Source organism: Phacochoerus africanus, chromosome 1, assembly GCF_016906955.1.
Source record: "Phacochoerus africanus isolate WHEZ1 chromosome 1, ROS_Pafr_v1, whole genome shotgun sequence".
In the NCBI taxonomy this organism is placed as follows: Eukaryota; Metazoa; Chordata; class Mammalia; order Artiodactyla; family Suidae; genus Phacochoerus; species Phacochoerus africanus.
Window position 1 is genome coordinate 170,487,125 of NC_062544.1, and position 14,324 is coordinate 170,501,448.

The following is a 14,324-nucleotide window of genomic DNA, read 5'->3' on the forward strand; positions in this document are numbered from 1 at the left end:
CAAAACAAAAACACAGGTATATGTTTTCATAAGTGTTTTTCTAATCAAATTGTGGGAAAGGGGCCACTGACCAGTTTAATTCATTATTTTAGTGATACATGTGCCCTCAACTGTCTTCTACTGCCCTACTTACACCTCCAGCATATTATATACACATCCCTTCACCTATTTATAGGTTTATTCAATAAAGGTTTCTCCCAAGTCTCGTTACTGCTTTCTAATTAGGTGCCATAAAATCATAAATCATCACAACACAGCCACCAAATTTTCATCTGACTTTTTGTTCCTAACAGGGATTTTAACAGGTCAAGAAGTATTTACTATTGTTTTACAATACTAAGGAATGCCCGATTATCAAAGTAGCCCCAAATTCCGTATCTTCCATACCTTTACATCCCTGTATGAACAATCAAATTCAGAACTGACAACACTGTCAAAGAAAGAAATTTTAGTTAGTAAGGCAAAGAGAGTGACTCCCATCCCCTAACCCACTTTCTTCAAAGGGTAGCACCAAATACAGTCCACTAAAAATGAATGAGCCCAACCTAGTTATTGTTTCTAAAGGGACATCTGGAATCTTCATCTCCAGTGTAGAACTCCAGAGCCCAGAATCTGCATTATAACCAGCTCCCCAGTACTGCTTAGACCCAACTTTTGAACTTGGAGCTTCTACTTGACAGTTCATGATTTTTCTAAATAGTACTAAACATATTTACTAAACTTCAGTACATTTCAGGGAATATGTGACCTCTGGGATTAAACTCGATTATTACATAGTCATGGTTAACATGTCACTCCAAAGCCAGAAACTGCAAAACATCCCAGTTATCTCATGCTGTCTAAGGAATGTCTTTTCTCTTGTGAGAGAGTCCCAGATGGCTGACTTCAGTCTACCAATATCACCTCCAAATCAAAACAAGTCATTTGACAGTTCAACACAGAAGAATCCACAATGCAGAAACCCTTCTTGGTACTGGGCCCCATACTGCTCACCATTTCCCACCAAGAGACCAGGAACAGGAGAAAAATATTTAATTTCTAGTGGATAAGTCAATTTTCACCTCATAAACCTAAAGATGAGCCTGAAATGACTATAAGCCATTTTTAACAGCCAAGCCTAATTTTAAAAATTCCCAGGCACTAATTTTATTTATAATAAATACTGTAAGAAACAGATACACAAGTAGCTGGATTTTTAAGGTTTTATGTTTACAGCAGAGTGTATATATTCCCACTGTATCAAAAATCAATGGTAACAGTAAGCTAACAATTTATATAAACAACAGGAGTCCAGAGTATTTGGTTGGAATAAATTTATTTCATCTGTCTGTAAACAAGGTGTTTAATAGTTATGGCATTTTTTTAAATGCATATTAAATCAGATGAGTTAGACTGTATCCCAGATGTAACAAAGTGCAGGGAAAGAAATGGACAAATCAGCAACAAGATTTGTTTTTAAATCTGTACATTATCCACAAGGCCCAAACAATAGAAGCAAATACTAGAATGTCCCTAAAGTAGTGCCATTCGAAAGAAACCTTTAATAGGTCAGTTAAAATCCATCTCACAATAGCAACAGTTCATTTTAACAATAGTATGGCACAGGATACATATGAAAAAAAAAATTCATCACAAGACAGCCAAGTCCACAATAATGCAACTTCATATAAAAACTCAAGCTGCAAATAAAAATTGGTCCTATGAAGAACAAACTGGACACACTCCAGATGGTTATGTTGGGATACCTAATGTCCATAATGGCAGCCTTTTACAATTTTACTAAAGAGTAGAGCTGGTGTGCAAAGAAAAAGACAGGAATAAAAATCTGAGCTATTGCAATGATGGAATGTCCCTGGGGATTCAATCAGTATGGTTGTTGTAAGGTCATGGGAGGAAGTGCCTTTTGCTCTTGTTTTGCAGTTGCACTTGTCATATGTCCTGTAGACACTATGAAAAAAGGTTTGTCTCTACTCAAGTGCAACAACAATACTAAAAGCAAACTACTGCAGCTCTCAATAGCTCATCAAAAGAGTTATCAATTGGTTAAATAAACCAGGCACTGCAATAAAAGAGGATGGAAGCAAACCAAATACCTCTGTGTGAAGAGAGGGGGTGGGAAAAAAAGAGTGAAGGAAAGATGCATGCACTTTTTCCTCCCAACCATGCGCTACAAAAGGAAGACTAAATGAGCTAAGTAAATGCTCAAAGTGCTGAAAGACATTGATCAAATTAGAGATTGTACAACCGGCACCTTGCTTAATATTAACTTATTTTAGTAATCAATATCCCATTAATTGCTAAGACAAAGTGATGCCCAACTTGGCATGCCCCCTCCCCCCAAATTTCAAGGTATCATGCAAATCATTATTGTGCTGCAATTATGTTGCCAGATAAGGTTGGTTACATACAGTGGTTAACATACAAATGACCCATTGGGCAAACAGGAATCGTGACATTAGAAAATAGGTAAAGAAAAATTAGCTACCATCTATAGTCTGGTAGCACTGTGACCATAATTGGGGTGGTGATGAAGACAGTTGCTAGGTAGATGGGGAGAGGCTGCTTACACATCAGACCTCCTCAGGTATAAAGCGAGTTCATATGCTTTCTTGTTAAGTGTGCCTCCGTGGACACCTTCCTTTCCCATGACTATAACCAATGCTGGAGTACATAAGGAAACAAAACAAAAGTGAACAGAATTATTTAAGGGAGGGAGGGGAGGGCAGAAAGAAAGACACCTTTCCCCACCAACAGAGGGATACAAAGGAGACACAGGTTCATACCCCATCACCCTGCATTGCTAATAAAATTTCCAGAATTAAGACTCAAGCTTACAGCTAGGAAAGTTTAAGAGCAATTTTCCCCTAATACTTAACAGTCTGCCTAGCAACTAGAACCCAGAGTCTCTCAAGTATTTTGCCATTGAGTATGCCTTCTTATTCAATCCGCCTCCATGGACCCCTTCTTTTCCCATTACAAAGACCAAGACTGAAAGAGAAAGAAGAAAAGTGTTTCAAAAGAAGTGTTAATCAAGAAAGTCACATAAGTTTTAGCAGACAGAACCCCGATTAATAAGTTAACATTAAGTTAGTTTTCCATGAACAACCAAGCACTGAAGTCAACCAGGTCTCCTAAAAGAATTTTCAAACTACTAATATACTGAAAACGTTTTCACTATTCACTGCATCTCGAAAGTCCAATCAATGCAGCTTCAGTGCTCTACAAAAAATATCTTTACACTAGCTGGAAGGGGAAAAAAAAGTGCTAATTTATCTTTTATATAAGGCAAAAAACTTCTATTACTATGACAAAAATACATGTTAAGACTGGTCCCCCAAAAATAAATCGGAAAAAAAAAACAAACTTAGGTGATTATTTACTTATTAAATTCCCCCTAAATTTAACTGCTTGCTTAAGTACAAACTATTAAGTCTCACCAGTGAGGCTAAATATGTCTGTTACTTGCAGAGGAAAACCAAGATGAAATTATAAATAGCATTTTCAATGCCATTCAGAAAAGGCCAAATTAAAAGTACTAAAGGCTTGTTCTTAATGATATCCTCATTGTGTTTTGTTTTCAATTGAATCTAAAATCCTAAAATAGCTTTACTATTTCCAACAATAGTTTCTATGATGCAGTTCAAAGGTCTATCCCCCAAATATATGCAGGTAGGTCAGATTTTACACTCACTGCCACTAGATGTCAGTAGTGCTGTACGGTATGAAAGCTTTCTGGTTTTATTTCACATGGTCGATGCTTTTTAACATTTTTATCTGAGCTCAGCTAATGTTTTAGAGATTTGTCTATTTCATCATCTAGTTTTCCTATAGAGAAGTGCTGATAAAACCATCAACTCACATCAGAATAAGAGTAACCTTAGTCACAGGGAGTTGGTTAGGACCACTGCAGTAAATTATGGCTCAGAAGAGCTTCAAGTTTCTTCACATGGTAGTATTGGTTTTAAGATCAGATGTGCCACGTCTGCTATATGAGGCTGCACAAGCCATCTTTATTTACAAAATATTTACACAGGTCAACACATTTAAGTATATTTGTAAATCAATTAGATGTCATAATAAACCTCAATCTTAAAAGTTTCTTTCAAAAATAAGTAAGACTTATTTAGTACAGTAAGAACTTCTGTAATGTTGACAATAGTTTAAAAACACCAGAATTTCTGGACCAGGATTATATTTTACATAAATAAAATATAATTTCCTACTTTTAAAATAAATCAAAAACACAGTCTTTGAAAATATTTTAGTAAGTGGAAAACTTACTCCAAAACCCTCAGTTTAATTATTTCTCTCTTCCTCAGCAATGTTTCTAACAGAAATATGAACCAATACTTTTCCTTTTTTATGATGAATAGTGAATGACTAAAATGTGGTCAAGAAAGAAAGAGATCCAGAGGTCAAAGACCCAATGGAACGAAAGTAACCAATTTGAACAATTTAACAATCTGGATAACTAGCAGTTGCAGAGACAAATTTAGATTTCCAGTTTACTGAAGTTGAAACTAAAGAGCTGAATGAATAATCTGTTTTAGAGTAAAGTCAGGATCTCAGAGGTTAGGCTGTATATGCAACTGCTGCAGAGTAAATAAATCTAAAGCAGTGCCCCTTTCAGTGCTGGGCAGTTCACAAAAACCACCTTAATAGCCATTATGGACTAACACTTTATTCAAAATGTTAAAGAAGCTATTAATAAGTTGTAATGTGGCGTGCAACTTTTAACCAAAAGGGTGCCTTGCTTACCTCTACCAGCTCTGCCGACAGCAACGTTGTATGTTGGCTCCCCACCTTGACTCTTTGTCCGGATGTCCATTGTGCAGTCACCGTCCACGTATAGGCTATCTCTGATCACTGAGCATTTCTTTGCGCCAAGAGTCAAACCATTGGTAAAGAAACCTTCCCGGTCTTTTCCTACAATCATATCTATTTCTACTGGCTGCCCCCCACCACAAGGAAAAAAAAGAAAAAGAAAAGAAAAAGAAGTTGTAGTTAATTCCTTTCAGGCCTTGGTATATAACAGGAAAGACTCCCAAGTTTGTACTAGGACTACAAGACATCCACATTTCGCTAATGTAAAATCAAGTTTCAGTCTCTTCTAAAAAAATGACTTAATCCTACCTGATTACATGTTTTATATCAATCAGAAAATTAGATTGTACAGTTAAGAGTGTAGTCTGGTAACTAAGACCAGTCTATGCAAAGAATCTCTAGTTGGTAGCTGACACTGGATAAACTGCAAACTTAAGAGTTATTTATAAACTGTTTCAAATCAGGTGGCACCTAAAGTGCTTATGTAATGGTAAAAGATTCACCTAAAAACTTTCAACAAAAACTTGTCTATCATCATCAGTCATGTTTGTCATATTGTTATCAAATTTAAAGTTTGAAAGTCTTTTAAAATATAGCCCATGTTTGACAGATCTGTTCATGTCTTCTCTGTTTCAAATAGCTTGAAATATTCCCCGCGTTATGAACTTCAAGCCCTAGACTTAAGGGCATTCCCAAATTCATATTTCCCTCCTTTCTATTATTATAGCCGCTACTCCTTTTTCTAACTTGGCTTCCCCTCCCACCCCAGTAATCAGTTTTCTTTCCGGACAAATGCAAAGAGGATTCCGTCCATAGCACTACAGTAGGGAATGGTAAACGACTAGAGAAAATGGAGGGAGATTGGGAAAGAAACTGAGGTAGCGACCAGAACCGGAAAGAAGAAAACGTGCATTCTAACATTCTCTGAATAAGAAGGAAGGCGTCGCCCCCATCAGAACTGCAGAGTCATAGCAGGCCCCAGCCATTTCCAAGCACACTCCCGCAATCTTCCCAGCCAGACAGCGGGAACTCACACACAAAGACAAGAGGACTGCAGAAAAAAAGTTGATCACCAGATGCCAATTCTCTGTAAGAATTGTAGTCCACTGTGGTTTCAGAAAACCTGAGAGGACTTGTATCAAGGACTGAGTTCTACACAGTTATATCTTAAACCATGTTAAGTACAAGAATAATTAGTAGCAGCCATAACAGGGGGGCCTGGATTTTGGCGTTTGATAGGAAGGGGGCGTGAAGCTTAAGAAATTAAGGGAATGGTCCTATATTTGATATAATCGTTACAATTTTAGAAAAAGCCTTGAGCTGAAAGGGGCAAAACAATAAAGCAGCACTGGGGGCTTAGCGACAATTATTTCCCAAACATGTGGAAACCGAATCAAACCATCAAGTCACAGGAAAATCAGGCACCGTCAAGCACAAATCTGCATCAGTTCCTTTACTACCATCACTAAAGAGGGAGGGACTTGGAGAACTGAAGTAGCCCCTCGGTCTTCACAGATTACTGAAAGCCCACTTCAAGCACACCCCTTTTTAGAGCTATGTTGCGTAATTGGGGATAACGGTATATCGATGAATCTCCATAGGAGGAGAGAAATCAATGGCAGTTCGCCATCTTGGAGAATTAAAAAAAAAAAAAAAAATCCTATGGAGCCAGAGCTGAAGTCGAGATTCACCAACCCACCTACGTTGTCGGCGTACATTTCTCGCAAGCCCCAGAGGCCTGGACACCGGCAAACCTACGCCAAGTCGCTGCGAGGATCCCGGGGGCCGGGCGGCCGCCGCCTCCCACAGCCCGCGGCGCGGGTGGCGCGCTGTCCACGGGGAGAGGGGCGGCCCCGCCACCCGAGGACCCCAGCCCGGGCCCGGCCCCGGCCCCTGCTCCCACCCTGGGACGTACAAAGCAAACCTCAGAGCTTCCAGGGGGCTCGAAGGAGCAGGACGAGGGAGGAAAAGCACCTCCACCCCAGCTGGTGCGCATCCCCCTCCCCCAGCCTCACCCGGACAGGCGCTGGGCACCCCGGGCCGCCGCCCCCGCCTGTCAGTGCAGCCCAGGCGAGGGGGCGTCCCCGGGCCTCGGCCTCTCTGCCCGCCCGGCAGCCGCATCCTCGGCACCCGCCGCCTCGCACACCTGCCGGCGCGGCCCTCCCGATGGCTCGGCCCCGCGCTACGGCCCCCAGGGCCGGCCCCTTCGGGTCCGGGGATGGGAACCCGGGCCGCCGCCGGTCCTCACCGTAATGCTCTGGAAGACGCCCCCAGCTGTGGCTGCCCAGACGTATTTGGCGTCGCAGTAGCCGACAATGGCGGCTTCCTGGCAGCAGCCATCGCACATCAGGTTATCCACGTAGCTCTGCCAACCGGCCATCTTCGAGCCCTTCGCACTGCAGCGGGGACGGCGAGGAGCAGCAGGCGCAGCGGCGGCGGCGGCGGTCGCGGGCGGCGGCGCGGGGGGAGGCGGGGCGGGGGCGGGGAGGAGGCGGCTCTGCGCAGGCACCGACCGCCCCCCTCCCCGAGGAGCTGCGGAGGGAGGACGCGGGGACGGCGATGAGGGACAAGCCACGGAGCGCGCCCTACCCGGCCGCCCGCCCGCAACTGCGGGGCTAACTAACCAGCGGTACGATGCTGCGGAGCTGCTGTGCCGGCGGCAGCGTAGACTGCTTCTCACCGCGGCTCCCTAAGCACTCCGCGGTCCCGGCGGGGCGTGCGCGCGCACGTGCGTACGATCCTTCCGCGGCGTCCTGACTCGGAGGGTCCCAGGAAGGGAGGGGGAGGCTGAGGGGGCGCGGAGGGATACCGTCGGGACAATCACGGATGCCACGTGCTACCGGCGAGGTCTGGGTTTTCCGAGATCGTTGCGGGTGTCTAACCCTAGGACCCCGAGCCTGGGGAGAGGGCGTCTCCTCCGTGGCAGTCAGCACCTTAGAGACAGCAGCGTGTGGGACGCCTCGGAGTCTCCGCTATCGGACCGTGAAATGCCTCTGTTCTGCGTCCGGAGGCTCGGGGATGCGGAATCTTGAACCTTGGTGTCGGATTTCAGAGTTGCCCTGGTGACGGGATGCGGAGCGTTTATTCCTCTTTGTGATGGGGGCCGCTGGTGGCCTGGTCGCCCACGCTTATGTTAGGTGTCCCCAGAGGGACCCTCTTCCCTGGACTCCTCTGCCTCTCAGCCATTAAGTCTGCCAAGCGGCCGCGCTCGGACAACCTGAAATCAGAGCGGATGTTCCTGGCTTTGAGGAACATTTCTGAGCTTTGACGATCTTTCGTTGTTGCTAATTTGGGTATCAGGTGTCTCTCATTCTGTAGATTCTTTGACAAAAAGTACCCTCTTAATTTTGCTAATCATGTGTGGCTGAATTGCTTGTAAATTCCGAACAAAACAAATAGCAACCTATGTAAATTATTGGTTGGTAACAGGGAAAGTTACTGATTGGGTCGAAGACATCCCTAAGTTGCAAAGAGTTTTAAAATCTAAGAAAGGGTTTACTGGATGAACAGGTCATATTTCCGTTCTCGACGGGTAAAATAATTTCAGGACCCAGATGTGATAATGACTTTTATTTACAAGGGAAATCATGGGTAGAGTCTCTGAGAATCTCAAATGGTCTTTATTAACCTCTGGGCGCTATGATTAGAAGAGTAATTAGGAGACTTCCTACAACAACTTCAATTTTAAATGAGCAAAACGATCTGTAAACCAGCGAAAGAGCGTCTCAAAACGTTGAAAAGTTGATTTTCAACTTTATAAAATTATCCTGTAAGGTCACAACTTGTGACAGGAGGATTAAACAGGTGTAACTGAGAAGACGAATGTTGCTAAGCAATCTAATTGGTTCTGAAGCTTGTATTTTTTTTTCCTACTGTTTGCTTTGAAAGGTACAACTCCTGCAGAAAGGGAAGCACAGTAAGAGAACCCCCAAGTGAGGTTCCATTCAGATTGAGACAATGTATTCTCTCATATTCTGATGTTACAGAAAATTTGTTTTAAAATGTGTGTCAAAATTGTTTCGTGTTTGCAAGTGTGCCTCTCACTTGATTTACGCTCTCATTCTTGTTTACTACTTTTTTGTGGTGGTCGTTGATGATTTTAATCCTTCAATATTACCAGTTTATCAACTTAAAAGTTAATAGTGTGCTGATAACACGAATATTGTCATAGTAAGAATTTGTCAAGCTCTACACTTATGATTTGTGCTTTGTACACATCATATAATTCAATAAATTTAAATAGTAAAGGTAATGAGAAAAGAAAAACGATGATAGTTTGAAATTGACTTTTATTAATCTACTCTGAAGTTTTTAGGATTTAATTTTTAGACTATAGCAAAGAGATGCAAATAACTGCATTCCATTGTTTCTTTTACTGTTGTCTTTAAACAGCAAAAGGATTACACTAATTGGATATTCTGGATATTCAAATCTCAAAACATTCTAAAACACACTGGGTAAAACAACAACAACACTGGGTAAAACATAAGAATTTTTTTTTTCTTTTTTGTCTCTTCTTAGGGATGCCCTCATGGCATATGGAGGTTCCCAGGCTAGGGGACTAATTGAAGCTGTTGCCACCAGCCTACGCCACAGCCACAGCCACGCCAGATCTGAGCTCAACTGCGACCTACACCACAGCTCACGGCAACGCTGGATCCTTAACCCACTGAGCGAGGCCAGGGATTGAATCCTCATCCTCATGGTTCCTAGTTGGATTTGTTTCCGCTGTACCATGATGGGAACTCCAACATTAGAGTTTAGAGTTCCTATAATCATTTTTCAAAATATAACAACATTTTAAAATTATTGTTCCACTTTTCCAACAGTGTTCTTTTCCACAATTGCATACAATAAATTTTATTTGTTATACAATAAATTTTAAACAACAATGAAAAATAAATCTGTGTTAAAGACTAACTGGGTTTTAGTTTACATTTTGAGATGATATATTCAAAGAAGTTCTACTGTCTCTTTTCAGTACTATAGTAAAAGAATCCTGTGCCTGTTTTCTTTACAGCCAGCTTAGGCCCACGCTGCCTCATTTTCTGTTTGTATGCAATGATCTGTCTCTATTTCATATAATATTGCTAACCACAAAGTGTTTCAAAAGGCATAGTAGAAGTGAGTTTTAGGATTAGCAGTATAAGTAACTTAAGTCCCAGAGAGTATCAGTATGAGAAAATGTACTAATTTGTATCTCTCTCTCCCGTTTTTCAGGGTAATTGATTCCTGCAGTGATAATAGTGATGTCTGGGCAGAAGTAGACAAAAGTCAAAACTCTGTTGTTGATACAGATATCCAGATGTAGCTAATAATAATCATAGCTTATTTAGATGTGGAATGCATTATTATGCATTCTTTCAAAAAATATTTTATTCTTATTTAGGAAAACAGTAACTATGTGTTAAGCCAGATTCTTCAATGTATCAGTCAAGGAGTGGCTGAGCCATTTAAGTCCATGTGCACATCATTTTAGCAAAATACCAAGAAACAAGAAGTTCTGATTGTGAAGATGTAATCAACCTGATAAACACTGGGGTAGGAACTGAAACTATGGAGATACAGTAAAACACTAATTAAGACCACTTCAAACCTTTAATTGAAATTAGGACTTTCAACTTCATTTTTCAAAAATGTTTTGGTCTAGTGTGCAATGTGTCCTTTAATTTTTCATTCATGTGGAATTTGTATGTTCAATTTCTATTCTTTTGGTGTTAACCCTGGAAATTTTACCATGCATATTTAGTAGAACAAAGCTTTAAATTAAATAATATCTTAAACCCCCAATCAGACAATCTGAGGACCTTAGAACACTTTAAGTCTGGTCACACCTCTGCAAACTATTATTTTACAGAGATGTTTACACACATGTATTTATACATTTCCTATTTTACTCACCATTTCATATCTCAGACCATCATTCTATGATCATTTTTTTCTTGCTAAAGTAAATATTTAAAAGTTCTTTTAGTGGATGTCTTTTGATGGCAAACTTGCTGGTTTTATCTAAAAATGTCTTTATATTACTTTCACTTTAAAAAAAAATAGATTGGATCTACAGTGTAAGACTGACACCTTGAAGATATTATTTCATTCATTCCGATTTTCATCATTGCTCCTGTGCCTTTATGGATGATCTGTGCTTTTTCTCTGGGTACTTTGGAATCTTTTGTACTTGGTGTCTCACAGTTCCACTCTGATGTATCTACACCTGGGTGTCTTTAATTCTACTTGGAAAAATAGATTTCTATTTATGATCACTTCTAGAAAATTCTCAATTATCTCTGCAATGATTCCTTTCCTCTGTTCTCACTACTCTCTTCTTTTAGGATTCAGAATAAATGTTTCTTTTGCCTCTTCTATTCTTCACATGTCTAAGCTTGTTTCATGTTTTTCAACTTCTTACTGCTCTGCTGCATCCTGGGCAATTTCTTCAGTCAAATGTTCTAGTTCACTTTTTTTTTCTTTCATTTTTTTTAAAGTTTTATTGAAGTACAGTTTATTTACAATGTTGTGATAATTTCTACTGTACAACAGACTGATTCAGTTATGCATGTACACACATCCATTCTCTTTCAGATTTTCCCACACAGATTTTCACAGAATATTGGATAGAGTTGTCTGTGCTATACGGCAGGTCCCCACTGGCTAATCATTCCATATATCTCAGTGTGCATATGCCAGTCCCAAACCCCCAGTCCATCCTTCCCCTAACCTGTCCTCTTTGATAACCATAAGTTTTTCAAAGTCAATGAGTCTGTTTCTGTTCTGCAAATAATTTCATTTGTATCCATCGCTAGATTCCACATAAGTGATATCATATGATGTTTGTCTTTCACTGTCTACCAGTTCACTCTTTGACTATGTTTCACCCGTTGTTAAACCCCACACTGAGGTTTTTTTTTTTTTCAAATTTCAAAAAATCTATTTTTAGAAAGTCCATTTTATTATTACACAGATCTTTCTCATTATTCCTAATAGTCTCATTGCTTGCCCATCTTTGTGGTTCCATTCTTTCTTTAGATATTTCTAACCTAGCTAATCTATACTTTGTTACAATTCCAATATCTACATAAGTTGTGTATTATTTTTTTTAATCTTTCTTACCCATGGTGGCTTGCCCCCTTGTGCACTTGGTGATCTTAGATTGTGAATTTATATTTCCTTAATCTTAAATAAGTGGGAATTCCAATGTCTTAAATTGAGGACTCTTCCTTTCAAAGATGATTTGCATGTGCTTCTGCTGTGTGCCCAGGAGTGCTAGTAATCTGGGGCCCCTTTAACCCATCCTATGGCATCCCCTAAATGCAGGAGTACCAAATTCACCTCCTCATGCAGAGTTATTGGCATTTGCACTCAGACCAACTTCATCTATCTAGCTTGCATAATGAACCATGTTCTGATTTCTGCTCAACTCTTATTTCTCTTTATTTGATGGGAAGAGGGTCTTTGAAGATTTTTCTGAGAGCCAAGTAAAACAAAAACAAAAAATGTTTTTGATCCAAATATAGTTGTTTGGCAACAGGATGATTCCCCCTCGCCCCACACATCTAGTCCACCATGATCCATAAGCAGAAATCATACAATTTTGCATCTTTTGCAGTGGAGGTCTTTTTGGGGCCGCATGCACGGCATATGGAGGTTCCCAGGCTAGAGGTCGAATCGGAGCTGCAGTTGCTGGCCCCAGCCTCAGCCACACCAGATCCGAGCCAAGTCTGCAACCTACACTACAGCTCACGGCAATGCCAGATCCTTAACCCACTCAGCAAGGCCAGGGATTGAGCCCTCGTCCTCATGGATATTAGTTGGGTTCATTAACTGCTGAGCCACTACAGGAACGCCAACATCTTTTGTGTTTCATTCAATAAACATGAATTGAACAGAGGTTTCAGATGTGGGTACTGATTGGTGCTCTTTACTGAGACAAGGAACTTGGGGAGATGAGTAGCACCAAAGAGGGAGATGCTAAGTTTAGCTGACTTTTCTATGGTTGTGAGGCATCTAGTGAAAATGTTGTATGGTAGTTAGATATGCAGCTCTGTAGTTCAGAAGAGATAGCCAGACTTGAGATAGCCAGACTCAAGGTAGCATTTCAAAAATAAGTAGAGGAAGAGAGAATTTCACAATGCAAACACAAAGAAAACAGAATGAGTGGCCAGAGAAGTCAGGCGGAAAATCAGGAGCCATTAGATCATAAACGCACAAGGAAGAGAGTTTCTCCAAATGCTAGGAATGATCAAGAGTAGCACATAATGCTGAGAAGTCAAGAAGATTGAAAGGTGTTCATTGGATTTGCAACACAGAGGCTGCTTTAGAAACTGGAAAACAGATTTAAGGTGGGTATTGGGGAAATAAACCATCTTGCAATAGGTAAAGGAAAAAATAGAAGGCAAGGGGGCTGAGACTTCCTTCATTCAAGCCTTTTGGCAGTAAAGAGTAGAGAAAACATCCAAAAGAATATATGGGTAAAGTTTGTTGTTTTAGTTGAGAGTCTTGAATGATTATATGCTGATAGGATGGCACTAGTAGAGAAACAATCTTAAAGATACAGGAGAGAGGGAAGATTAAGTAATAATACTAAAGGGCTCTGAAACAGAAGAAAAAAAAAAAACCCAAAAACTCAGGGGTCCAAAGTACTGTTAGATAGAATTGGCCTTAGACAAAAGATGGGACCCCTTCATTGTAACAGCAATATATAAATTGTAGTTTTTTATCTTTTTACTGCAGTGTAGGATACATACAGAAAAGAGAACAGATCATAAATATATACCATGACAGTTTTCACAAAGTGAATTCACTGGATCAACCAGCTCCCAGATTAAGAAACAGGGCAGGAGCCCAAGAGATCTCTGCTTGCTGATTTTAATCACTACTTTCTTCTCAGATTTTTAACAATTTTTTCTGACTTCTTAGAACTCATAGGATAATGGTGGCTATTTTCAAGCTTTATGCAAAATAAAGTTCTATTCACACAGTAGGTCCTTTTTTGTGAGTCTGGCTTCATTCCCTCAAATGTTTGTGAGAATCATCCATATTTCTGCATGTAATTGTGGTTTGCTCATACTCATTGTTGTATAGTATTCCATCATATGACTATACCATAATTAATTTATTCCTTCCACTGTTGGCACACATTTGGTTAGTTCCTAGGTTTTTGCTATTATGAATATAAACTCATTTTGCATATATTTTAGTGAGAATGCTCCTAGGAATGGGATTGCTCATTGGTTTAAGGTCAGTAGATACTATGAAACAACATTCCAAGGAGATTTTACTCCAGTATTAGAAACATATAAAAGTTCCAGTTATTCCCATCTTTACCAACACTTGGCATTATTTCTTTTCAATTTTGAATATTTTACTGGGTATGTAATGGTAATTTATTATGCTTTACTCTGCATTATTCCCAAAGGCAAATCTTTACTGGTGAGCATCTTTTTCTTATGTTTGTTACTTGGACTTTTTTTGTGAAGTGCTTGCAGTAGTACTGACAATAC

At 40.3% G+C, this 14,324-nt stretch overlaps 1 protein-coding gene across 2 annotated transcripts; it reads right to left on the reverse strand.

Moving 5' to 3' along the window:
* Window positions 1–1,298: 1,298 nt before the first annotated feature.
* PFN2 (profilin 2) lies at window positions 1,299–7,446 on the reverse strand. Of its 2 annotated transcripts, none has more exons than XM_047784548.1 (3): window positions 7,073–7,446; window positions 4,759–4,951; window positions 1,299–2,988 (listed from the first exon to the last, which is right to left on the reverse strand). In XM_047784548.1, the coding sequence occupies exons 1-3, from the start codon at window positions 7,202–7,204 to the stop codon at window positions 2,891–2,893; spliced, it is 423 nt and encodes a 140-aa protein (XP_047640504.1). In that variant the 5' UTR covers window positions 7,205–7,446; the 3' UTR covers window positions 1,299–2,890. The 2 variants fall into 2 exon arrangements, with proteins under 2 accessions (XP_047640504.1, XP_047640494.1); XM_047784538.1 differs by having other exon boundaries at window positions 1,299–2,661; window positions 7,073–7,288.
* Between the last annotated feature and the right edge of the window lie 6,878 nt (window positions 7,447–14,324).

Bases quoted from the DNA above. Each gene is read 5' to 3' on its own strand.
- PFN2 (XM_047784548.1), bottom strand. From the start codon at position 7,204: ATGGCCGGTTGGCAGAGCTACGTGGATAACCTGATGTGCGATGGCTGC. The intron at 4,952-7,072 runs GTGAGGACCGGC...GGTGGGGGGCAG, and splicing joins GCGTCTTCCAGAGCATTACG to CCAGTAGAAATAGATATGAT. The intron at 2,989-4,758 runs GTAAGCAAGGCA...TTTCTCTTTCAG, and splicing joins TGTCGGCAGAGCTGGTAGAG to TCTTGGTCTTTGTAATGGGA.